Source organism: Triturus cristatus, chromosome 8, assembly GCF_964204655.1.
Source record: "Triturus cristatus chromosome 8, aTriCri1.1, whole genome shotgun sequence".
Lineage (NCBI taxonomy): Eukaryota > Metazoa > Chordata > Amphibia > Caudata > Salamandridae > Triturus > Triturus cristatus.
In genome coordinates this window covers 1,433,193,500-1,433,221,118 of record NC_140591.1, presented here as the reverse complement: position 1 = coordinate 1,433,221,118, position 27,619 = coordinate 1,433,193,500, and the positions used below count along the sequence as shown (strand labels likewise).

General features: G+C 46.0%; 1 protein-coding gene across 2 annotated transcripts in view; it reads left to right on the top strand.

The window, feature by feature from the left end:
• Window positions 1-27,619, top strand: part of PCF11 (PCF11 cleavage and polyadenylation factor subunit) — a 291,051-nt gene that overhangs the window by 251,417 nt on the left and 12,015 nt on the right. For both annotated transcript variants that reach the window (XM_085623232.1, XM_085623231.1), the window contains exon 15: window positions 24,356-24,391. In XM_085623232.1, the coding sequence (XP_085479358.1) occupies window positions 24,356-24,391 (36 nt within the window). The remainder of the gene's footprint in view (window positions 1-24,355; window positions 24,392-27,619) is intronic.

Here is a 27,619-nt window from a genome sequence, read left to right as displayed (position 1 = left end):
CTCTAGGCTGGCCATGGTAGCACTTTTTTGAGCACTCACAAAAAGTCTCGCCAGACCATCGCATGCGCTGGGTCAGGCGAGACATAAAAACGGCCTTACCAGCACAGGCGGTTCTGTAGGGGCAGAGGAGGACATGCAACATCAGCCACTACGGAAACAATGAGGATTCTCTTCCCTCCTCTCCGTTAGTCACTTCTGTGGCGGGAAGCATTTCATTCCATATCCAAGAATGGCACAGTATAACAAAAGACAAGCGGGTCTTGAATATTGTTCAGAATAGTTATTCTCTCAAATTCAAATCTACTCCTCCTTCTATACCACTGAAGAAATGTTTACCGCTACATCAAAACTTGCTTTACGAGGAGGTAAACTCCTTATTACAGAAAAATCCAGTGGAGATAGTGCCTCCTTTTAAAAAGGGAAAGGGAATTTATTCCCTCCTATTATCTGATGCAGAAGTAAGTTCCAAAACCCATTCTCGACCTAATATTTATGAACAAATGGATAATCAACAAAAGATTCAGGATGTTTGCATTACACCAAATATATCATCAGTTACGTCAAGGAGGTTGACTGTGATAACCTTGCAGGATGCCTATTTCCATATTCCAATAATAAAACACGGGGAGTTCCTAAGGTTCATGGTAGGAAGTCATCACTGCGGATTCAACGTTCTTCCCTTTGGCATGACAAAGCCATACACTTGGTCAGTACATCTTCCTAGAGTGAACAACACAAAAGCAGATGCACTAAGTTGATTAATTCAAGAAAATTATTGGATTCTAAACACCAAAATTCTTCTCGACATATTCGAAGAATGGGGCTATCCGGAATTAGACCTTTTTGTCAACGCACACAATAAAAAAAAATGCCCAAGCTTTGCCTCAAGATATTACCAACCAAGATCCAAGGGGAATGCCGTTTTGATAAACTGGTCAGGGAAATTTCTCTACACTTTTTTCCTCCTATCGCTTTGATTCCAACTGTGTTTCTCAAACTTGAGCATTCCATAACCAGAATGATACTAATAGCTCTGGAATGACCTGAACTGTGGTTGTTCACAGAATTTCTTCACCTATCAGAGCGACCACACAGGCAATTGCCATGCAGATGAGATCTTCTCTACATATTTGGGGGTCAGATCCTACACCCCAACCTACCATTGTTGAACTTAACAGTTTGGCTCCTGAAGTCCCACAATATGGGCATTTAAATGTTCAACAAGATTGCAGGAACATTTTAAGAGGCAAATAGACCATCCACTAAAGCATCATATTCTTTCAAGTGGAAAAAGTTTTTCATATGGTGCATTCAGAATAACCATAGCCCGATTTCCTGCAAAGAGGAGGCAGTTATTCCATACCGTCTTCATTTGGCAAAATCTGACCTCTCGTTTTCTTCCATAAATGTTCATCTTGCAGTGGGGATTGCATATAGGAGGTCTCCTTCAAAAACCTTGTTTTTTAAAATACCGGTAGTAAAGTATTTCTTAGAAGGGCTAAAAAAAGGTCCTCCCATCAGATCGCTTTCTCCATGGTAGCTTTGCAGATGAATGGGATCCCCATTTGAACCCATTCACAAAGCTACTATACAACATTTATCAAGGAAGACAGTATTTTAATTTTCATTACTTCTGTTCTCAGGGTTAGCGAAATTCAGGCTTCATGCAGTAGGCACCTGAGCACCCAGCTTGCTAGTCTCCTCCAGTTCCTGCTTGTTCAAACCTGATCCAGTTGCCACCTTTTGACCAAGTGACCTCGCTGCTGTTCAGGTTTTCCCACACACTGTTGTCGCACTGTTCTTCTTGCCAACAGAAGCCTTGCCCGCCCCAGAACCTACTTACTGCAGGCTGTAGCGCGGCACATTAAGCACCTTAGCACCCAGCTGCCTCATCCATTTGCCGCTTTTTGATCAAGTGACACCACCGCTACCCGGGTTTTCACCCTCTCCTTTCTTCCCGCCAACAGAAGCCCTGCCCAACCCAGGTCCCAATTAATGCAGGCTAAAGCGCAACCATATTAGTAGGCACCTAGCTTGGCAGTGGCCTCCCAGTTCCAGCCTGATTCAGTTGCTGCCTTTTGACCAAGTGACACCACTGCTGCCCTAGTTTTCCCGCTCACTGTTCTTCCTTCCTACAGAAGCCCCGCCGACCTCACAACCTACCTAATACAACCTGCAGCGCCACCGTGCAGCAGACGCTCCACTGACGCACCAAAGGCAAGCCCATCTTTGCCCGTCTGTGCCTGGACCATGATCTGCAGGGCCTTCCCTCAGAAGACCCTCCGAGATAGAGAAGGGTGCCTACTTCTGTGGCTACAGAAGATCAAGGACAAGGATAACCCTTTATCTGAGGGGAAAAGTGTGGCCTCTGGTTCATCTATGTCCTCTAGAAATAGGATGGCTGAGGAAGATTTATAATCTCCTGGGGCTAAGGTGTTGAGAAAAGTCCAGCCTGCTAAGGGCTCTGGTTTGCCTTCTACTTCCACTTCAAAAACGGCTTCTCCACCTTTAAAGTCTAAGCCTGTTACGCCCCCGAGAAAGACTGGAAAGTCTCTGGCATCAAAAAGACTTCCTGAGAAAGATTTACCTCAGCAAAAAGCTCCATCGACGACGGAGCCGTCGTCGACGATCATCATTGTCGACTGTTACCTTCTCCTCGCCGAGACCCAAGATGATCATGGCTTCAGCTTCTTCTCAGTCGACGCTGGTCTCTATTGCTGTTAGACCCATCTTGTCGACAGATTTCATCTCTCGTCAGCGCTTCATCGACGGCAAGAGTTAAGAAGATCTCGTTGACGACTGCCGCGTCGACGGCCACCTCGTCGATAAACTTCCTCGTCGACTGCCACCTCGTTGTCGAACACTACTTAGTCATCGACTGCCTCGTCGACGAAGATTGCCTCGTCGTCGGCGACCTCCTCGTTGACGAAGACTGCCTCGTCGACAAACAGCTGCCTCGTCGACACTCACTTTCCTGTCGCCCGCTCCATCGACAACGATCTCGTCGACGGTACACTCATCGATGCCTCTTTTATCTTCTTGCACGGATTTGCAAGTTTGGTCTGCAACATAGGCTACTGCCGCCTCCGCCCTGCCTACAACGGCGGCTTCTTTGCTACAACGTCGTGGCTCCTCTTTGGAAGCTCTTTCCCCATTGAAGTTGCCTGAGCAATTACTGGATTCTTAGGAGGAGGAGGAAGAAGAAGAATCCGAAGAGGATGACAGATTCCACACTGCTAGGAGTCCATCGGAATTGTTTATAAAATATCAAGATGACGACCAGGAGGAAAAACCTTTTCCTGAGCCTGAAGCTCCGGCTCCTGTCACGGTTCCCACAGCGCAAATGCTTTTGGACTTGCTTAATAATTTACAATATATTTTGCAAGACTATTATCGTAGTTTTCCTCCTTCTGAATTGGCAGAGTCTATTCCATCAACGCCCATGCCAAGGGTTCCTGTAGCTTCTTTGCGATCTCCTAGACCACCTTCTCCAGTACCATCTCGTCATTCCCATGATGCTAATATCACAGACGATGACAGGGAAGAGGGAGAAGTGGATGATCAGTCTGTTCTTTCGGAGTGGGACGAATACCAAATTCAAACTCAATCACCGTCCGCTCCAGCTCCCGTGGACTCTCCTCCTGTAGACATCGGAGGTTTTCATCTCCTTATGGAAAAGGCGACAAAAGGGTTTCTCATACCGATGGAGACAAAGAAAGAGGATTGCTTTCTTTATTATTTTAAAGACCAACCACGAAGGCAGATAAGGACAATTCCCATCATAGACTTCATCTGGAAGGAAGGGTTGAACATCATGGCCGCACCGAATTCTCTTCCTGCAGTCTTGCCTCGGTTAGACAAAAAATATAAGGCACCAAGTGATTCACCTGCATGCCTCACCAGCCAGCAAAAGCTGACTGTCATCGCCCAAGTGGCGCAGAGACGGGCCAGGAACCCCTCTTCTATAACAGCTCCGCCAGACAGGGATGGCAGACGGCTGGATTCGTTTGGAAAGAAGGTTTCCACTAGGGCTGCGACGACTGTCCGTGCTGCAAATTCCCTAGCCATATTAGAGAGATATGATAGGCAGATGTGGTCAGACATCTCCCCCTACATTAACATGCTACCAGAACCTTCCGAGGCCTTTAAGACTTTACAGGAAGGAGAGTGTACCTCTGCGGAAATCATTGAAGCAGCTGTGGATGTTGCATCCACAGGATTCAGGCAGTTAGCGGGTGCAGCAGTACTGAGGAGACAGGGTTGGCTGAAATCTACATCTTTTCGCCAAGAGGTCCAAACCAAAATTGACATGCTGTTTGATGGGGAGTCACTATTCGGCCAACATGTTGATGAGGCCCTTCAGGCTATTAAACGGAGACTGCAAAATCTCTGGGTAGCCTTCAATTTCGGAAGCCGTCCTTTCGAGGTGCTAAAGGACGTAAATCCTTCTCAAATAGAGGAGGTTACAATCAGCAAAGATCATATCAGACCTCTCAAGGTAATCAAAGATTTCAACCCTACAGGCAGCAGTCGTACGGACAGCGAGGTAACTCCTACTCACAATCAATAAGGAAGCCCTCCTATCGTGGACGAGATTCAAATAAAAAAACAATGAGATCGCCACCTGCCACCATTTCTGCCGTTTCCCTAGTCAAAAGTTGGAGGAAGAATATCCCACTTCTACTCGAACTGGTCCGCAATTACAACAGACAAGTGGGTTCTGGATATAGTGGCCAGAGGCCCTGCTCTGGAGTTCATAAAGATTCCCCCAAACTCTCCTTCCAAAGGACCACCTCCTGCTCATCTCAAGGAGCTTTTTTCCCAATTAAATCTGATGATTCGAAAAGGTGCAATCGAAAAGGTCCCTTCTTTACAAAGAGGAACAGGATTTTATTCAAGATTTTTCCTGATTCTAAAAAAGTCGGGAGAATGGCGCCCCATTCTCGACCTTCGCGCCCTCAACAAATACCTGAAAAAGTTATCTTTCCGAATGTTAACACTTCAAGAAATCCTTCAATTACTTTCGGCAGGGGATCACATGGCCACCCTCGACCTCCATGATGCTTATTTTCATGTACCAATCCTACCCAGACACAGAACTTTTTTACGGTTCAGAGTGGCTGGCAGAGACTTTCAATTCAGAGTCCTTCCGTTTGGTCTACGATCAGCACCCCGTGTATTTACAAAGGTCCTGGCACCAGTGACTACACACCTTCGTCTGCAAGGAATTAAAATATTCCCTTACTTGAACGACAGCCTTATCAAGGCGAATTCTTTGCAAACAACAAATACACATGTTAAGAAGTGTCTGTTACTGTTCCAGTCTCTGGGTCTCTCCATAAATTTTGAAAAGTCCTTTCTGGGAGCCACACTGGACACTCGGCTGACTCAGGCCTTCGTCTCAAAAGAAAGTCAACTCAAGATCTGCAAACTAGCTCGCTTATTGATGTCAAGAGTGCGTTTCAGTCCGTTTGTACAAGTCTTTCCTAGGGATGATTTCTTCCTGCATCCCTCTGATACCCAACTGCCATTACAGAATGAGACCATTGCAAGAGGAACTCAACCTTCAATGGTTACAGATTTCGGGGTCTTTCGACGACGTTGTTCGCATCACTCTGTTGCGAGAAGCCTTTCATTGGTAGAATCAAAGAATGTAAGGGAAGGATGTGCATTCCTGGTCGAACTGCCGGATTTCACTATAACCACAGATGCTTCCCTCGAGGGATGGGGGAGCTCACCTTCAAGGGATGACGGTCAACGGCAAATGGAATTTCCAGCAAAAGAAGTGGCATATCAACCTTCTGGAGTTGCGAGCCAGTTTCTTGGCTCTGAAGTCATTTCGAACCATCATTCGGGGAGCCTCAGTACTAAGTCGAACGGACAATACTACAAGTATGCATTACTTGAACAAGCAGGGAGGGACGAAGTCAGCCCTACTATCTCAACAAGCTCAAGAGATTTGGGACTGGGTGATTCGTCACAAGATCAGCCTTCCAGCCATTCATGTTCCAGGAGTCGCCAATGTTCTAGCGGATTCCCTCAGCAGGTCATCAATATCCAACCACGAGTGGGAGCTACATCAACCAACCTTAAACAGAGTCTTTCGAGAGTGGGTGCACCCCGATCTAGACCTGTTTGCGACCAGCCAGAACCGCAAATGCCCATCCTTTGCAAGTTGGGTTCCCCACAATGACTCATGCGGGAATGCATTTTCGATGAACTGGTCGCAGATATATGCCTACGCCTTTCCTCCGATACTGTTGGTTCCACGAGTTCTGCGCAAGATCAAGAAACAACTTTGCCGCATGATACTCATTGCTCCCAGATGGCCTCGCCAATACTGGTTCACCGAACTTCTCCTCCTCTCGGAGTGCGATCCCATTCAGTTTCAGCCAATACCGAACCTTCTGTCCATCCAGAACGGAGACATCTGTCACCCAGACCCAGCATCTTTGAGATTAGCGGCATGGCTCCTCAACACCTTGAATTCGCACACTTAAATATTCCTGCGGACTGTCCGGAAGTTTTAGCTAATGCTCGAGCACCTGCTACTATTAAAACATACAAACTAAAATGGAAGAGTTTTTGCATGTGGTGTCAAACTGTCAATATACACCCGATTCATGCAAAACCAGAACTAATTTTACCGTTCTTTCTTCATTTGGCGAGATCGGGCCTCTCCCATTCTACTTTGAAAGTGTTATTAGCTGATGCAAGTGTGGGATTTAATGTACCAAGCACCCCAGAGGGCATCTTAGAGATGCCTCCTTAAACCTAGCCTACAATCCACGTCTGCTCTGAGGCTGCCTAGACTGCCACACAGCAGACATGTTGCTGGACCCCTGGGTAGGAGAGCCCCTGCTCTCCTGGGCCTGCAACAATGCACATCCTGGGCGAGGTGCTAAATCTCCTCCCCCAGGATGGGCAGGGTGAAGCTTCAAAGGCATGCCGCCTCTGTGAGCTTCCTCAGGCCACTGCAACCCCCCACTCTGGCGGGAAGCTTTGGCCGGAAACCCCAAATAAGGACAGGGGATGTGTCAGCCTGCCAACCCCACCCCTCAGGTGGGGGAGGCAAGGTGAAGCACATCTCCGGGCTCTCGCCATCTTGAAGATGGGGAGCCCTACCCTATCAGGACTAGGCTACTGCCCCCCTCCCACAGGAGAGAGGCAGGATAGGGGGTGTACCCACCCCAGGAGCGGGACCCATTGGTCCCTGCCCTTCACCTACCTGTAACGCCCCTAAATCTAGTATTTAGGGGCACCCTGAACCTTCCTTCCCCAGATTACAGATTCAAAACTACAAAGAAGAGCAAGAAGAAAGAAGACCTGCCCTGCAGCTGCTTAAAAGAGGAAGACACCAACTGCTTTGGCCCCAGCCCTACCGGCCTGTCGACCCTCGAACCTGCTCCTGCTCCAACCCGGCATCTCTTGTGGCCAGCAACCTCACAAACCCCGGAGGACCTGGCTACCTTTTGGCTCTAAGCCCCTGGGACTCCCATGAGTAGAGGCTCTACTCAAAACCTACCTCTAATCCCTGGCAGCAGCCCGGAACCGCGAACCCAGCACACTCTGCACCAGCCAAGCCTGGCCAGTGCCGGAGTGGGCAAAGACCACGAGGACAACCCCACGGCGACAGTGACCCCGAGTCCGGCACCCAAGGACCTCCCTCGACACTCCTGAAGGAGCCTGCAGCCTCAGAACAAGGTGCCCCCCCCAACCGCGATCAACAGAGGGTAAGATTTCCCGACACCAAAAGGAACCCCTGCACGCGGCGCCCCGCGGCCTCCTGTGCCCAATCCCGGGGTACCTACCTATCCTCCAACTACCCAATTTACCTCTCGAAGTGGTGGTGGTGGCGGCACCTGAAGAATCCTCGTCCCCGAGCTTGCAGTCTTTTTCCAAACCGGAGATTTCCCATTGAAATCAATTGAGCGCCCGAAGGCTCAAAAGCACCCAGCTGCCCGAGTGGCCCTGGCAGTGAAACCTCTACACCTACCTACTTCCCCACTTGCCCTGAGTAAGTGACCAGGAGCCCAGCTCCCACAGCCGCGTTGCTTGCCAGTCAGCAGCCACCAACCAAGGTCCCCCTTATCCCTCATAGGTTAACATTGGGCCTAACTCACTCTGCACCCAACCGCCCTAGAGTCGCTGAGGGTGAACCAACTGTATCTACCTGACCCTGGGGAACCCCTGAGTCTATGCCCAGAACCTCCACTCTGCCAGTTGAGTACTTACCCTGAAACCGATAACTCTATTTTCCTCATAGGGTAACATTGACTGGCTTTTTCCTGAAATTTCTTCTAAGTGTGGACTTTTCAAATCTTAAAATATTCACCAAAAATCAGCCGAGTAACGAAAACGAAATTACTCGCATGCTCTTAGGTGAGCTCCCAGTGCTGGATCTTGGTGCCTAGCACTGAGTGAAAAATACTTACAACTGTACTTACCCGTAACCCAATTTGCTTCTATTGGAAATCATTGACTGTTTTTCTGTGAAATTTCTTCTAAGTGTCAATTTCTGCAATCTTTAAATATTCTTTAAAAATCGTATAATATCTGAAAACGTAATTACTTGTTTTGGATAAAGGTCCCAGTACTGAGTCTAGGCACCCAGTACTGGATTACAAAAGTAACGAGAACATAGGGAATCATTGACTGTTTTCTTTGAAATATTTTCTAAGTGTCTACTTTTTAAATAGCTAATATTGTTTAAAAATCATTACAGTAATTAAGTCGACTTTTATCACTTGGTTCCAAGTACTGACCCAGGACTGAATCTAGGATCCAGTCCTGGAATTCCAAAAGTAATTCAAAAAGTAATCTGTTGCAAATAACTTGAAATTTCCATTGAGCTCAATGCATTGTTGTGTTTAAAATAGTTGCATATTGCAAAAGTATTTATATGAAACATCTCATTCTGAGAAAGTATATTTTAAATCCAAGTGTTGGTTCTAAAATAAAACCAGCATATATTTTTTTATATATAAACCATTGGCCTAGAGTTCAGTTATTGAGTGTGTGAGACCATTTGCTGACTGTGTACAACAAATGCTTTACACTGTCCTCTGATACGGCCTTTCTGCTCGGCCAAGCTACCACTTTAGAGAGTAAGGTTATATCTAACTTTAGCCTCTGTCAAACCCTTGGGGACTGTGGACTCTGTACACCCTGTACCTATTAAGGAACAGTATATACAGAGCCACTTTCTCACAACGCATCGCTCTCCGGATGGGGAGCTCACCTACTACATCACACGATGCAGGGCAGGTGGACCTCAACAAAAGTTACTCCACATCAACCACCTGGAGTTACTAGCCATATTCCTAGCCTTGAAAGCATTTCAAAAACAAATATCAGGCAAGACTGTCTTAGTCCGCACGGACAACATGACAGCCATGTACTACATACAAAAACAAGGCGGGACACACTCTGCAGCTCTCTCAGCTAGCACAGAACCTATGGAGGTTAGCTATACCTCAAAGTTTTTCTCCTAGCCCAACATGTCCCAGGAGTGCAAAACACCATAGCCGATCTGTTGAGCCATCAAAACACAACAGATCCACGAGTGGGAACTTCGTCCGCAAGTTCTTCCCACATTTTTTCAAATGTGGGGGCAACCACAGTTGGACCTCTTCGCCACCCACAAACGCCAAATGCCCAACCTTCGCCGCCAGATATCCACACCCATTGGCCAAAGGCAATGCGATATGGATGAACTAGTCAGGTAGATTTGCGTATGCCTTTCCGCCTCTCCCACTCATTCCACTAGTGGTGCGCAAACAGCAACATTTCTTAACTCTCATCCTAATTGCTCCCAACTTGTGGCTGACAACTGTGGTACACCACATTGCTGGAACTCTCCGTAGTTCCGCACCAGACGTTACAACTCTCTCCACGCCTCTTAACCCAGAACCATGGAGAGATCAGACACCAAGACCCAGCTCAGCTCAACCTTGCGATCTGCCTCCTGAGGTGCTAAAATTCAGTTACCTTAACCTTGCCCCTGACTGTATGAAGGTCATTAAAGAAGCTAGACTGCCTACCACTAGAGCATGCTATGCAGCCAAGTGGAAACATTTTGTGATGTATTGTCATAACACCAATCCCTTAGATGTGTCTATCCAACACATCATCGGCTATTTACTACACCTCCAAAGATGCAATTGAGCTTACACGTCAATTAGACTGCATCTTGCTGCCATAGCAGCATGTCTTCAAAATAGACAACATCTATCACTTTTCAGAGTACCTGCCATAAAAGCCTTTATGGAGGGCCTCAAAAGAATACGTTCGAGGCGTATGAGCTGCTGATTACACACTTTTGCATAGATCGCCATCTGGTGTTGGGCCCGGATGTTTGCAGTTTGTTTTTCCTCTTGGAAAGTCTTTGGAAGTCACGAGGTCAGTGACTCCTCCCTTGGATCGTATTGCGCATGGGCTTCGGCTCCATCCTCAGATTGTTTTTTTTCCGCCATCGGGCTCGGATGTAATACTTTGCTCTCCGGTTCCGAACATTTCCAGTTCGACGATCGAAGCAGAATCCTCGCTCATCGCGGTATTGTTCAGATCCATATCTCCTCAATCACCTTCTCTTCAACACATCTTCGATTCCAGTCGTCGACGACGGCCTTCGGGCCTATCCAAGCTCCGGTCCCGGCTGATGGAAAGAACTCCATTCAAGAAGTGCCCTCGATGTGGGTCCAAATTCCCCCACACCGAACTTCATGAGGTGTGCAACCTCTGCCTCTCCCCTGAACACGAGGCTCGAGACTGTCCCGCCTGCAAGTCTTTCAGATCGAAAAATACTTATTCGAGATCGAAGGGCCAGACGAAACATGGGGCACTCCTCGACCTCCGTTCCAGTCGACATCTTCGTGGACGACGTCGAAGCTCCGGGACAGCAGCACACCGAAGAGGACCTCGTCAGTGCTTCCGAAGCCGACGACTGTGATGTGGAGAACATCACCCCGGCGCAGAGGGTCGTGAGTACTATACCCCCTCCCACACCCGGGCCGACACCCAAAAAGGCTTCGGTCACGCCTCCGGCATAGGCAAGACCAGAGACACTGCTTCCAACACCCCACGTTTGGGCCCGGTGAAGAAGCCAAATTAGCCTTCCGGCGGCTCTAGCTCGAGTCAGCCTGCCAGCGGTGCTGAGAAACACACTTCGGCACCGAAAAAGAGACCGGCCTCTACCTCGACACCGAGCTCCGCACCAAAGTCCTCGGTGTCAAAACCCAGCCTTTCGGTACCGACCAAACCCCATAAGGCCCTCGGCACCGACACTTCCGCGCCGAAGCCCACCTCGGCGCCCACCAAGAAATCGGAGGTTCCCAAAAAGCACGGCACGGGCAAGCTGTCAGCTGCCCCGAAACCTTCGGCGCCGACGGAACAAACATTGTCACAGGAACTGTTTACACCGGATCCCTTGCAAAAGACACTTACCAAGGATCCAAAAACTGGACATTTGGCACTCTCTTCTAAAAAGAGACCTTTGGACAAACCGGCTCCGCCTCCAAAGAGGAAAGACTCTGCTACCTCCCCTTTCAGAGTGCTTTCCCCACCTCCTCCACCCTCTCCACCTCCGCCCCCTCCGTCTTCTCCACATCCGCCTCATCGCACCACGACCCCGTCTCCAGACCATGATGATCAGGGGGACCCATATTACGATCCAGGGTATGTGCCACAAGACCCCACCCCTACAGGATCCCCAGACCCATGGGACAACTATAATAATCCAGACATCCCAGACGTCCCACAAGATGACCTTTACCCGTCCAGGCCATCTCCACCGGAAGACTAATTAGGTTTTCACCACCTACTTCAGAGGGCGGCACATTATCATGGGGTAGAGCTACACACTGACCCGGTAGAGGAGGATTTCCTCCTCGACACCTTTGATACCGCACATAGGTCTACCTCCATACTACCTATGCTCAAGGTGGTAAGAAAACATGCGCCAGAGGTTTTTAAAGACCCAGTCAGGGCTAGGTTCATTAACCCACACATAGAGAAAAAGTACAAAGCTACCCCCATAGATCCTGCCTATATCAAAGGGCCAGCGCCACTAGATTACCTAGTGGTTTCCACTGCACGGAAGAGGTCAAACTCCCAGGCGTCAGGCGAAGCACCACCACCTGACAAAGAGTCAAAGCTACTGGACGCGTCAGGAAAGCGCACTGCGTCACAGGCAGCCAATATATGGCGTGTCGCCAACACTCAAGCGCTATTGGCCAGATACGATAGAGCACATTATGATGAATTAGAAACCATCATGCACCCTCTCCCAGAAAAATACAAAAATAGGGCCAATGAATTAATTCAAGAGGGTAAGACTAGAACACCTCTATACGCAGTGCCTTAGACGCAGCAGACACAGCCTCCAGGGCCATTAACACTAGCGTCCTCCTCCGTTGCCATGCTTGGCTGAGAGTTTCAGGCTTTAAACCTGAGGTACAGGCCTCCATCTTAAATCATCCCTTTGACCAAGAACATCTATTTGGCCCAAAGGTAGATGAGGCCCTCGAGAAAATGAAGAAAGACACGGATACGGCGAAATCTATGGGAGCCCTGCAGCCACACCCTCCTAGGCGCTCCTTTCGCCGCTCTTCCTTTCGGGGTACGGCTAGAGGCTACTCCTCAGATAGTGCGTCCACTTCCTACAAATCCCCTGCTCAATCCACCTTCACAAGGGGTCATCAAAGAGGCGGCTATAGGGGCAATAACAATAAAGGCAGAGGCAAAACAAATACCGCCCGCTCTGCCACACCGCCTACCCAATGACTTCCCCCTGCTCCCTCCAGACCATCCCACTCCGGTCGGGGGCAGGCTACAAAATTTCCTTCAGGTCTGGGAGACCATCACCTCAGACAGATGGATGACCCAAATTATTCGCTCAGTGTACTGCCTAGAATTGACATCTACCCCCCCAAACATTCCACCCAGGCAACGCCCAATGTCACAAGAATATTCCACATTACTAAAACAGGAGGTAATCTCCCTCCTACAACAACCTGCAATAGAACAAGTCCCCGCCAATCAGCAAAATTTAGGGGTCTACTCCTTATATTTTCTGATACCAAAAAGAGACGAGACTCTACGACCTATTCTAGATTTCCGGCCTCTAAACACATACATACATTCGGACCATTTTCACATGGTAACACTTCAGCAGGTACTTCCACTCCTCACCCAGAACGACTTTCTCACCACACTGGACTTGAAAGACGCATACTTTCACATTCCGGTACACCATGCTCACAGAAAATACCTCAGATTTGTAGTGGACGGGCAACACTACCAGTTCAAGGTGTTCCCATTCGGGGTCACAACAGCGCCAAGGGTATTCACCAAGTGCCTAGCGGTAGTGGCGGCACACCTCAGAAGACAGCACATTCACGTCTTCCCATATTTGGACGATTGGCTAATAAAAGCCACATCCTACAACCAATGTGTACATCACACCGCCACTACAATCCAACTACTTCACCAGCTAGGCTTCACGGTGAACCACCAAAAGTCCCAGCTAATACCATCCCACACAAAGCAATACCTCAGTGCCACCATAGACACCTCAAAAGCCATAGCCTACCCCAATCCTGCCAGGATTGCAAGCATTCACGCTTTGCGTCAAAGATTCATACCTCAACACTCTCTCCCAGCAAGAGTGTTTATGCAACTGATAGGGATGATTGCCTCTTGCATTTTCATAGTGCCTCATGCAAGACTCCAGATGCGTCCACTCCAAGAGTGCTTAGTGCGCCAATGGAACCAGGCCCAAGGGCAACTGACAGATCTGGTGTTGGTAGACGGTCGCACCCATCGCTCTCTGCAGTGGTGGAACACCACAAATCTTTCCAGAGATAGACTGTTCCTGGACCCGGTTCCACAAATAATCCTAACAGACGCATCGCTCTCCGGCTGGGGAGCTCATCTATTACACCTCACAGTGCAGGGCACATGGACGCCGCAACAAAAGTTACTCCACATCAACCATCTGGAGTTACTGGCAATCTTTCTAGCCCTAAAATCCTTTCAGACACAGGTTTTAGGCAAGGCAGTCCTTATTCGCACAGACAACATGACGGCCATGTACTACATTCAAAAACAAGGCGGCACACACTCTCCACAGCTCTCTCAACTAGCACAGAGCATATGGAGATGGGCGATTCCACACAATCTTTCTCCTAGCCCAACATGTCCCAGGAGTCCAAAACACCATGGCAGATCTGCTCAGCAGACAGACGCAGCAGATCCCACAGGTTCTTCACCCATTCTTTCAGATGTGGGGGCATCCACAGATGGACCTTCGCCACCCACGAAAACAAAAAATGCCCAAGCTTCGCCGCCAGATACCCACACCCATTGTCCAAAGGCAATGCGATATGGATGAACTGGTCAGGCAAATTTGCGTACGCCTTTCCACCTCTCCCACTAATTCCATTAGTGGTGCGAAAGCTACAACAGCACTCCCTCACACTAATCCTAGTAGCTCCAACGTGGGCCAGACAACCGTGGTACACCACGCTGCTGGAACTCTCGGTAGTACCACACCAAAAGCTACACCTCTCACCATGCCTCCTAACCCAGAACCATGGAGAGATCAGGCACCTGGACCCAGCTCAGCTCAACCTTGCGATCTGGCTCCTGAGATCCTAGAATTTGGATACCTTAACCTTCCCCCTGACTGTATGAACGTCATCCGAGAAGCTAGACGCCCTACCACTAGAGCCTGCTACGCCGCAAAGTGGAAAAGATTTGTTGTTTATTGCCATAACAACACAATCAACCCTCTAGACTTATCTATACAGCACATCATATGCTACTTGCTCCATCTACAAAGGTGTAACCTAGCATATACATCCATTCGGCTACACCTCGCAGCAATTGGCGCTTACCTACAGAACAGACAGCACCTATCACTTTTCAGAGTGCCTGCCATTAAAGCCTTCATGGATGGACTAACGAATAATCCCCTACCCCCCCCCCCCCCCCCCCCCCGAGTACCACCCTCGCCTGTGGAACTTAAATATAGTACTCACAAGGCTAATGGGACCTCCCTTTGAACCTTTGCATAAATGCGAACTGCAATTTCTCACATGGAAAACAGCTTTTCTTGTAGCCATCACTTCCCTTAGAAGGGTCAGTGAGCTACAAGCACTTACTATTCAAGAACCTTTTCTCCAAATGCACCAGAACAAGTTTGTCCTCCGTACCAACCCAAAATTCCTACCCGAAGTCATTTCACCCTTCCATCTAAACCAATCGATAGAATTACCGGTATTTTTCTCGCAACCTCAAACTGTTGCAGAAAGGGCTCTACACACGCTAGATATTAAACGGGCCTTACTTTACTATATCCAGAGAACACAACCTTTCAGAAAGACCAAACAACTGTTTGTCTCTTTCTCTCCACCACACAAGGGCAACCCCATCTCAAAATCAGGGATAGCTAGGTGGATTGTAAAATGCATACAGATTTGCTACCACAAAGCAAAACAAACGATATCTGTTCCCCCTAAAGCCCACTGTACACGAAAGATTGGGGCTTCTATGGCTTTTCTAGGGAACATCCCATTAGATGATATCTGCAAAGCAGCTACTTGGTCAACACCGCACACTTTCACTAAACATTACTGTGTAGATGTGCAAACCAAGCAACAAGCTAGTGTGGGCCAGGCTGTACTAAAACACTATTTCAAACCACTGCAACAGATGGTGGTCGTCGCTAAGGTTGGGAACTGCTATATGGTCTATGCAAAAGTGTGTAATCTGCAGCTCATATGCCTCGAACGGAATATGCTACTTACCAGTATGCATCTGTTCTTGGCATGTAGAGCTGCAGATCTACACACGCCCTCCCACCTCCCCGGCTACCTGTATGTGTTCCAGTCTATCTTATATAGATACAACACACATGGGTTTGCTTCACTGTTATTACTACGCTCCATCTTTCTCTGTTGGAGAAAAACAATCTGAGGATGGAGCCGAAGCCTATGCGCAATACGATCCAAGGGAGGAGTCACCGACCTCGTGACTTCCAAAGACTTTCCAAGAGGAAAAACAAACTGCAAACATCCGGGGCCCAACACCAGATGGCGATCTATGCAAAAGTGTGTAGATCTGCAGCTCTACATGCCAAGAACAGATGCATACTGGTAAGTAGCATATTCCTTCCCCCCCCAGAGTACCACTTTCACCTGTGTGGAATTTAAACATCGTTCTCACAAGACTAATGGGTCCTCCATTTGAACCTCTACATAAATGTGAGCTACAATTCTTAACATGGAAAGTTGCTTTCCTAGTAGCCATTATTTCTTTACGAAGAGTTAGCGAACTACAAGCACTAACCATTCAAGAAGCCTTTCTGCAGATGCATCATAATAAGGTTGTTCTCCGAACTAATACTAAATTCCTTCCTAAAGTCATTTCTCCCTTTCACCTCAATCTGTGGAGCTGCCCGTATTCTTCTCGCAGCCACAAACAGTAGCAGAAAGAGCTCTTCATACCGTAGATGTCAAGAGCATTGCTTTACTACATCCAGAGAACACAACCCTTTCGTAAGACCAAACAACTTTTCGTGTCTTTCTCACCACCACACAAGGGCAACCCCATAATCAAAATCTGGGATAGCTAGGTGGATTGTCAAATGCATACAAATTTGCTACCACAAAGCAAAACGTACATTATCTGTTCCTCCTAAAGCCCCTCTACACAAAAGATAGGGGCTTCAATGGCATTTTTAGGGAACATTCCCTTAGATGATATCTGCAAAGCAGCTACATGGTCTACACCGCACACATTCACAAAACACTATTGTGTAGATGTGCAAACTAAACAACAAGCTAGTGTGGGCCAGGCTGTACTCAAAACACTATTTCAAACTACTGCAACAGATACTGGTAGTCGCCGCTAGGAGGGGATATTGCTATACAATCTATACATAGTGTGTAATCTGCAGCTCATATGCCTCGATCGGAATATGCTACTTACCAGTATGCATCTGTTCTTGGCATGTAGAGCTGCAGATCTACACACGCCCACCCGCCTCCCCGGCTACCTTTATCTGTTCCAGTATTATCTTATTTAGATACAGCGTACATGGGCATCTTTGCTGTTTCTTACAAAGCTCCATCATTTCCCTACTGGCGAAGAACAATCTGAGGATGGAGCCGATGCCCATGCGCACTGATCCAAAGGAGGAGTCTCCTATCTCGTGACTTCCAAAAACTTTCCAGGACAAAAACCAGTGCAAACATCCGGGCCCAACACCAGATGACGATCTATGCATAGTCTGTAGATCTGCAGCTCTACATGCCAAGAACAGATGCGTACTGGTAAGTAGCATATTCGTTTCCTCCATAGAATAACATTGACTGTTTTTTCTGTGAACAGTTTCTAAGTGTGGAGTTTGAGAAACTAAAGAAATTCTTTAAAATTGCATAATCCAACAAAAACGATTTTACTTACCTGTTTTAAGGAAATGTCCCAGAGTAGTATCTAGGTATACTACTCTGTGTAAGCCTAGTAATCTCAAAAGTTACTTGCCTCCTATTTTGCTAAAAAGCCTATTCAAGTCTATGTACTGCATTTACTAAGTATTGCATTTCTCTGCATCCATACTGTAAATCAAACCAATGTGCATATACAATTATCATTCAAACTGTATTTCAATTGCATTACTACTGTAAAGTATGTATTGCTTACCTGTGCCAGGCTTGCTTGATTCTAGAAAATAACTAACAGAATATTTTTATACAAAAGCAATTGGTCTGAAGTTCAGTCTTTGAGTGTGTGAATTCATTTGCTGACTGAGTGTGTACAACAAATGCTTAACACTGTCCTCTGATACTGCCTTACTGCTCGACCACACTACCACAAATAGAGTAAGGTTCTATCTAACTTTACCTCTGCCTACCTTTGGGGTTCCACTAGACTCTGTGCACACTTTTAACTCACTTTGGTATAGTATATACAGAGCCAGCTTCCTACACTCCTTCTATGGTAGAGTTTGAATATTAGCAATTCCCTTATGTTGCCACGTTTCCGTAGATCTACATACTGGGGCTAAAGGTAATGGTAAGCAACAGTTCCAGGGTTGGAATACCCTTTTGAGTCCGTGTAAACCTTCACCAACTCTTCTCTAATCTTTTCCATAAGTGAGAAAGGTTGGAAATTTACTCCTGACAACAGCAGATATTAAACTTCTTCCAGGGTTGGTTAAAAAAAGTGGTTGGAGGGCAAGTGAACCTGCAAACACTCAGGTTTTCTCATGAGCAAATCTACACCTGCAGATTTACTCCTGCTAAAATGCAGTTCACAAATATTTTCTAGGAGTACTATGTCTTGGCCTACTTCTGTAAAATTTGGTGAATTTACGAAAGCTTTATATCTGCACTTAATGCAAGGACATGGGTGCACTTTTAAAATTTTCATTTAATAATTGGGCCTCTAACTAGTCTGGCGTTTACCATGACCTTTTGTGTTTATTCTCGGTCTCTCTCTCTCTCGGTCTCTCTCTCGGTCTCTCTCTCGGTCTCTCTCTCGGTCTCTCTCTCTCTCTCTCTCTCTCTCTCTCGGTCTCTCTCTCGGTCTCTCTCTCGGTCTCTCGGTCTCTCTCTCGGTCTCTCTCTCTCTCTCGGTCTCTCTCTCTCTCTCTCTCTCTCTCTCTCTCTCTCGGTCTCTCTCTCTCTCTCTCGGTCTCTCTCTCTCTCTCTCTCTCTCGGTCTCTCTCTCTCTCTCTCTCGGTCTCTCTCTCGGTCTCTCTCTCTCTCTCTCTCTCTCGGTCTCTCTCTCTCTCTCTCTCTCTCGGTCTCTCTCTCGGTCTCTCTCTCTCTCTCTCTCTCGGTCTCTCTCTCGGTCTCTCTCTCGGTCTCTCTCTCTCGGTCTCTCTCTCGGTCTCTCTCTCTCTCTCTTTCTCGGTCTCTCTCTCTTTCTCGGTCTCTCTCTCTCTCTCTCGGTCTCTCTCTCTCTCTCTCGGTCTCTCTCTCTCTCTCTCGGTCTCTCTCTCTCTCTCTCGGTCTCTCTCTCTCTCTCTCTCGGTCTCTCTCTCTCTCTCTCGGTCTCTCTCTCTCTCTCTCTCGGTCTCTCGGTCTCTCTCTCTCTCTCTCTCTCTCGGTCTCTCTCTCTCTCTCTCTCTCTCTCGGTCTCTCTCTCTCTCTCTCTCTCTCGGTCTCTCTCTCTCTCTCTCTCGGTCTCTCTCTCTCTCTCTCTCTCGGTCTCTCTCTCTCTCTCTCTCTCGGTCTCTCTCTCTCTCTCTCTCGGTCTCTCTCTCTCTCTCTCTCGGTCTCTCTCTCTCTCTCTCTCGGTCTCTCTCTCTCTCTCGGTCTCTGCCTCTCTCGACACACAATAGTTTTGTTCAGTGTCAGCAACTACTGTGGCAATGTGTGCTTTTTGAGACCAAAAACAATTTTTGCTTTTACCAATGTTCGTTATAATGCTGAGGGCCCAGCAGCTCCCACAACAATAAGGTTTTACAAAAACCATGCCAAAACAAGTCGCGCATTGACAAAACCAAAAGGCTGACCAGCAATTTCAGACCACCTGGCTTTACCAGTTCTTGTTTATTTTTGTTTTCCCATAATCGTATTAAAACTGGTTACACTGATTTTCCATTATGAATATTTTGAGGAAATACTAGCATTTATCAACCTATTTTACTAAATGATACCTAAAATTTGACAATAGTTTTGCGAAATGTTTCTGAATTTTTTGTGAACATTTTATTTTGAAAGCAAAAAACCATCAACCTTGCTTTCAAACTTCTGCAAATATTTGCATATAATCAGAGCATTCTAAGAGCATTATCCATAGCCTCACTGCTAAACTTTGAAAACGTGAGTAGCCGTTTTTATACTGGAGCCTCTGTCCGTAGTGCAGTCTGAGCTTACAACATTTACTTAGAGCGCTCACCCTACTAATAAAGGCTTTGCATTAATGAACCATAAATACAAGTTTGAATAGTATTACCACATGGACACAAATATTACTTTTCAACTGTAGGCAATGCCTTTCCCTGATCCATAAGTTGGTACTGTAAACTAGCAGCAAAAGGGTTTGTCCTGTAGAGGATTGGGCCTACTTGTCCTAAATACAAAATATACATGAAAACGTATTGCTCTTGACCCCAACCAATATGTCCTGGGCGTCGGGCTATAAGAATTCCACATCTCTGCAACTTGTTGTTTGTAGGAGGGAAGGACTTACTAGCTAATGGAGCAACAATTCCCATGGGGCAACCCTTCCACTTTACCTCACTTCCTGGGGGGTTTGGCAGTAACATTCCCAGAGGTACCATTGTCTGCCTGAAACCCAGATGTCTCATGTTTCTCCCCCTTTGTTCAGCTCTGGGATCACCTCTAGGTTGTATCCAGTATAATGAGCCACTCCTAGAAACACAAAGCTTCACTGAGGCAGTAGCGTCTTTGAAGTTTGGCCATCTGTGGCCACTGCCTGGTAGCCATCCTTCCACGAGCAGTTTCTCTTTGTTCGCTGTTCCTGTGAGTGCTTATCACTTCCTAGCAGGGGCAGCATGTTGTGTCTTGTGACAGCTGCTTTAGGTAATCAGGAAGGGCTACTAGCGGTTTGATCAAAGTGGTGACTTTATAAAGTTGATTTTTTATAATAAAAAAAATTCTCTTAAATCGTAGTTGGGTTAATGTAACAATTAATTTGATACCTTTGAGTACTATCTTTGGTAATCCCAAATTGAAGTTAACACTTAGTGTGGTGGCTAGTGCAAGTCCATGTTAGCCAATAGGGCTACCAGCCTTCCTGCAGTGAAAATGGCAATTTCGAGTTTTCATTGTCAGTGCATGTCAAACACAAGAGGACCAGGCCTTTCTTTTTATTATCTAGCACCCTGCATTGTGGGCTACCAAGGCATTTTTCGAGGGGTGATTTGTTAATGTTAAAAAGGAATTTTGACTAGTCAAGAGGATGTACTTTGCCATGTCAAGTTGGCAGTTTGAGAACTGTTCGACTTAGCTGCAGTGGCATGCCTCTGACGTTTTCATTGTACTGGACAAGACGAGACATCCTAGTAACTATGGATGTCTCGTCCCTTTATACTCCAATCCCTCAGCAGGACGCGTTGGATGCAATGGAATATTATCTGGAACTAAGACCAAGACCTCACCAAGTACCAACGGAGTTCATCCTCAGGTTGGTATCTACCAGCCAGGAAGTGTGACAAAGGATTGTCCAATACCGCTCCAGACCGAAGATTAAAGTCCTAACCGCACCACCTAGTTGATCACTTCATTTCATCCAAACACTCTGAAAATGATTTTAATTGGACTGTCCTATGTGTCATAAAACCGAACCTGAGAAGTGTCGACCCTGAAGTCCTGCTATCTAAAAAGGAAGCATTTCTGATAATGAAATTTGACACAGCCATGCGGGGGTTGAATGAGATGTCAGAAATTGCTAGACTGTAGGTTGTGCAGCACTAAACCATCACCAAAATACGACTAAACATCCGCCTTCACTACGATTACCAGCATGTTGGTTCTCACATTAAAGAAAATCTATTTCGGGTTTTACACATACACCCGTTTGAACTATTGAGATCTGCTTTCATTTAGACCGTTTCCGACCGACGGCAGGAAGGAACAGTCAAGCTGGAGGTGCCACCTGTGAATCAAACATGCATAATCGATCTATAGCAAGGAATTACTCCCATCAGAAGGCAAGTGGACCAAAAGTTTTTCATTCAGCTTTCCGTACAACTATGAAATCGGAAAGCGGTTCAGAGCCGTGCAGCGGCCAAAGCCGGATTCACGCAGGCTCAAATTAAATTTGCATACTCCAGAGACACAGGCAGCTCTCATAAATGCTAGCTCTGCAACTAAAGCCATTCTGTCTTCCCTCTGAGAGAACTTTATATGTAGAACAGGGTCATTTTATTGAAAAACATATTTGATATTATTTCTAGTTCTCAAGTCCTAGTCCTGAGGAGAACCCCCCCCCCCCCCCCCCCCCCACGCAAGATGGGGTTCAACACGCATTGACTCCAGTGATTGGGCTATTAAACATAGGGCGTGTCTTAAGGGAATACCGCAGAATCCTGCTTTCCCCACTCAGACAACCCCCTTTTGAAATTTGTAATCCCATAGGCCATGACACGGGCAGGACAACAGGCAGAAGCCATTTGTGTAGTAACCTCGCAATGTCCACCTAGTGCACTTTAGAATAAAGGACTGTTCGCTCGTATAGTTTGATATTCCCTTTGGAAGACTTAGCACGTTCATTCTATCTTTGTATTGGTTTGCACCGTTGTATTACAATTTATGTTGTACCAATTTCTTTTTTGTGTGTAAGTGAACACTTTTTTGACAATGTTGACCAAATGAAGTGTTGTATGATATGGCATGATACAAATGGCATAATTTTGTGTTAAAATGCTAAAGCTAAGTGAAATAAATCACACGGACTTTGGAAGTATATTCTACGGTCTTGTTCAATCATTCATATGTTGTAAATGGTCTATCTGGACACTTAGATTGTTACGCACATTCATTGTACTGGTGGCACAATTACGGGCTGCAGTCCACTAGTGATATTTAACTGACTCCCTCTGTACCTTTTGTACAACTTTAGGTAAGTTGAGATATGCCAATCGAGTATTCGCTAATTGTGCTCATACTTTGGGGTTGCCAGAGCACATTCACTGGAGCGTGGACAGCATTGCCCATTGCACTTCTGAGTTGAAAAACTAGCAGCATCACTACAAAACTTGGGAGTTGTTCACATAAAGGCACTAACATAGTCAAAATATATCCAAGTATATGCTTCAAGCTGGCGCTGACACTATAGACTGCATCAGTAGAGGTATCAGTACTAGCACGTGCTCAGAAGACACTCCTTGATGGCTCAACTGGGTTTTCTGAAGATGTGCAGATGTCCCTAATGGACGTGCCCTTGGTTGGCTCCGGGCTCTTTGGAGAAAGCCAATACGGCACTGAAACATTTCAAGGACAGTGGTGCCACAGCATGGTACTCTGGGGTTATTCTTTACACCAGCTAAGCAAATTCTGAGGCTCTTCTAGGGGTCTAGCGTTAAGACGCTAGCCCTCTCACTCTGTACTACAACAACCAACCCAGTCATTTTGAGGCTGTGGACATGGCATCCGTAGAAACCTTTTAATGTAGCAGGGAAAGCAACCCTCAAATTCTTCCTCCCTTGTTGGATGAGCTTCCGAGCTTCTTTAATTTGCCCTTTCAGGCGCATGTCTGGTTTTTAGGAGGCAGAATACGAAATGTCCTCCCTGGCTGGAGATCCATCACATGGGACAAGCGGGTCTTACAAATTGAAGGGGCTATGGCCCATCCTTCATCTTCTCCCCACCCCTCCTATAGCCCACACTAGAGTGATTTTCGGATGAGCACTCCTCAGTCAGGTGTGGGACTGTTGTCCAAGGGTGCAATCAGAGGGGGAGCTTTAAAAGAGGTTGAGGATGTTACACTCATTACTTCTATTCCGCCCATTAAGCACGGGTACCCATTAGAATTATTTTTGAAACCACCTACAAAAAAGCAACATCATTTACATTTGGAGGTTTTAAGGTTACAACATAAAAACGGTGCAGAAGTCCCAAGAAATTTGGGATTTTATTCAAGATATTTTTCAAATAAAAAAAATAATGGTCACTGGTGTCTGATATTGACTTTAAGAGCATTAAGTAAATTCCTTTAAAAAAAATCTATATATCCTAGGGCAGTCGGACTGGTCATGGAAGCCTTCTTGCCACTAGTCAAGAAGTGTTGATTAAAACTGACAATATGACCACTCTTTAGTGTATGGTGCCAGGCACTAGTCATGGTGCCCACACGTCGCTAACCTAAGGGAGTGTATGGACTATAGGTGGTAACAGTTACCCTAAAGGTAAATTTTTTATTTGTAACAAATTGAGTTTTATTATGTATTCAGTATCAAGCATATGTAAGATGCCTTAATACATTTCAGTATATTACATTGGGCACATTGTGACGTACATTGTTGAGGTCCATATCCTAAAGGTAACTTGATTCTCTTGCTCCCTTTCTATCAAAGGAGTTGGTGATTAGTAATAAATGTCTAGTTGTAACACCAGATGATTATGTACTGTGATAAGATTTTGGCTGTTGTACTGTTATAAGATTTTGTCTCTAGGTTCATTTTGTACTTGTGAAATGCCATTTGGACTTAATAATTTAACTATGCTTAAATATCTTGTGATTTTTCTATCACATTAATGACCACTTTGAAGCATGCATTAGGTTGACTATTTTGTTGCCATTTTTTGTTTTTTACATGTATTAGAACACACTTTTTTTGCCTTTGAAATTTAATGTATTACGTTTGACTTTTATCTAGATATACCATCCATCATGTTATGAAGATTACAAAAATGTAAGTTATTTACTATCCTAAATACATAATGGAGTCGCAGTATACACTTTTGGGGAAAAAGGGGATTTGTTGTAAGTAATCCTCTGGTGTAGTAATCCTGGTTGATTAATATGCACAGCCCTGTGAGCAGTCTCATTATAAATTGTGAGAAAACATGTTCACACTTGTAACTAAATGTTTCATTACTATGTTTGTTTCTTGTTTTGTTGTAAATGTTTGGAATCTGACTGGTTTATTGAGTTGTACTGTTAAATAATTTAAAAATTGTTGAATGTTTAAAGACCCTAATCTCATTAAAGCACAATTTTAGCCACCCTAGGATGAGGAGAAACTGATATGTCCCAACTGGGAAATCTCTGAACTCTGCATGGTATTATTACCTAGTGACATACCATATACAGTGCCAGGTTTCTACATGCATCTTTTAGCCCTTCTCACCTCCTGCATCTTGCTTGTGCCTCACACTTGGTGACACATTTGTGAACTTCATTGGTGTCTGTGCTTCTCGGTTGGGGGGTGGTGGGGGTGTGGGGGAGGTTGGCAGCACTGGAATCTGGTCCTCTTGAACAACATCTGATTTTGCTGGGTTTTTCTTGGGATCTACAGTGGTGGCTGTTAACAGAACTTGTGAGAAGCCGGTTTCTCCATTGTGGTGATCCAGAACTCCTCCCTTGGCTGGGCTTTTTGTTAATGCAAACCACATAGCCCTAAAGGCTTTCCTTTACTCTGTCTGGTTGTTAACTACCTGGCAGGCATACTGAATGAGTAGACCAACTAAATCAGCCAGTACCATGTTGCTGACCATGATTGACGTCTTCACCTGGAGTTGGTCAAATTCTTTTTTACCCTCTGGAGCACTCCTCCAGTCTACCTTTTTTCCACGCTCGCTATATTCTTTGCTCAGCATTTCCACTGCATGGTGCACAGTGAGAAGCGTTATGTCTGAAATGGGGCTTCATCTCCACTACCGATCTCCTCCCAATCCCCCGATTCCTTTAGTTCTGAGGAAGCTACGTCTGGGCCATGTACAGATGATCTTGATTGCACCAGACTGGCCATAGAGGTGTGGTTGTCCTCTGTCTGCTCCAATTGTCCCTCTGCTTCTCCAGACGATCCTCTCACAGCAGGAGGGACAGGTTCTGCATCTGTACCTCCAGGACCTACATAAGCCTGGAGATTAAGCATGGTAATCTGGAAATCTGCCTGTTGAGGTGGTGGTTATAATTTTGGGAGCTCATTGCCCCTCTACCAAATTAGTTTATTCCTGGTGCTGGTCTTGTTTTGTCTCTGGGTGTGCCAAGGCAAATGTTTCACACCCTCAAGGTTTGTCCATGTCGCGCTTTGGACTTCAGCTGGCTTGGCACTGCTAATATCTACTTAACGGCCCATTTGATTTTTCTTTGTTTGAGATCAATAGTTGTTGAAGTCTTAGTTATGCAATTTCTAGAGGGGTTGACCCATTAATTTCGTCTTTCTATTTTTGATATCTCTCATTAGCACATTAACTTGGTGCCTGTGTTTGCATGGGCCAATGCATGGCTGCCGTTAGTTGTTGCATACTTTAAAGACTGTGCACATTGTCGTTGCCTCTGCTCAGCAGATTAGTGAGCTGCAGTGTGCACCTTGTCGTTACCTCCGCTGAATATAGCATGTTACAACGCGTGCTTTTACTACATGTAACAACGCGGTTGTTACAACGCGATGCCATTACTACGCAAATCATTACATCGACTTGCAGTAGATGGCACATTAGGAATGTACAATTTACTATTCCAACTCCAGCCTACACAACAGTAGGGAAGGTGTTGCAATAGTAAATCATACTATTCCTTATGTCAGAGCGCCATCTTCTGCAAGTCGATGTAATGACTTGTGTAGTAATGGCATCGCGTTGTAACAGTCGTGACGACCGCATTGTAAAGGAATCTCGGTATACCACTATGTGAAGGATGTGTCGTTCCCCCTCCATGGCTCCGCATATTAGTCAGCAGCAGACCTTGTCTGTGCATCCTCCTTTTTACCAAGCTTGTTCTGGACACGCTGGTTCCTAGGACTTTCATATCCATCAGTGCATCCCTCCACTAGCATTGTACCTGCCTCCTCGAGGCACTGCCTGGGCCATCATGGAGCCCACAGTTTTTAGGTCGTGCCTAGGCATGGCATGCACCGTTCTCGAGACACGCGGTATCTACTGTATGGGTTTTCAGCATGCCCATACGTTTTGATTTGTTCCTTCATGTGCCTTTCAAAATTCCTATGTTTTCGTTGCTGAATAGTGTAAATTTGTCCCTCCTTTTGCTGTTTTGGTCGCGCCGTGGAGAGCTGGCCCTGTTACATGGACTGCTTGACTATCGGACATATAAGTTGGTTTTGGCGCTCCACTTTTCTTTTGCCTGGGCTTGTTTTGGCTTTCCAAATGCTCTCAGCCGAGGGCTGCAAATCATATCCTTATCTTGTTTTCCACTGTCTTTGGTTACACAAGTGCTTTTTCAGGTGGAGGCTATTTTTTTCATCCTATAACATTGTTGGTTTCATTAGCTCAAATGTGTCCAAACCTTAAATTAGTTTAGGAAGACTGCTGACAGTAGGATCAACCTATTAACATTGTGCTTATGACCGCTTGATCATTTGGATACGATTAAAGAGGTAAACAGGCTGTTATTGCTTGTTTTATGAAAATGAAAGCAGCTTTAAGTTGCGCACTTTTGATGCTTTCTTTTAGGTTTCAATCATTGGCGAAATAAAACCAGTGCAGAATCAAAAAGATAAACCAGGAGACAATACTCACAGCTGTTCTGACATCTCTTTAGGAGAGAAACCCTTCTAGAACAGGACCCATCATTTACAGAAGGTGGTTATTTGTCATCATTTAGGTCTGTGATTCTCAGAGTGACGAACCTAGTCTAGACATATTGACCAGGGAGCGCACAGAGAACGCAAAAAAGGGGGTTGCTGTCAGATCTCAATATGTGTCAAAACGACAGTGTACCCAAAGGTTGTGAAGGGGATCCTAGAAAAAGCAGCACTAAATAATAATTGGTGAAGATAAAAATGACTAGAGGAAATCAAATGTTCTTTATTAGCAGAGTGCCCCTGTCATAATTAAAAAGCAGTATGGCAACTTAGCAAAAATTCTTTATCATTATGCTATTGTCCATATTAGTAGGGTCGACATGTTTCTGCCCAATTTGATCTATAAGTATCTGGGCTTTCCTCAGGACCTTAGAT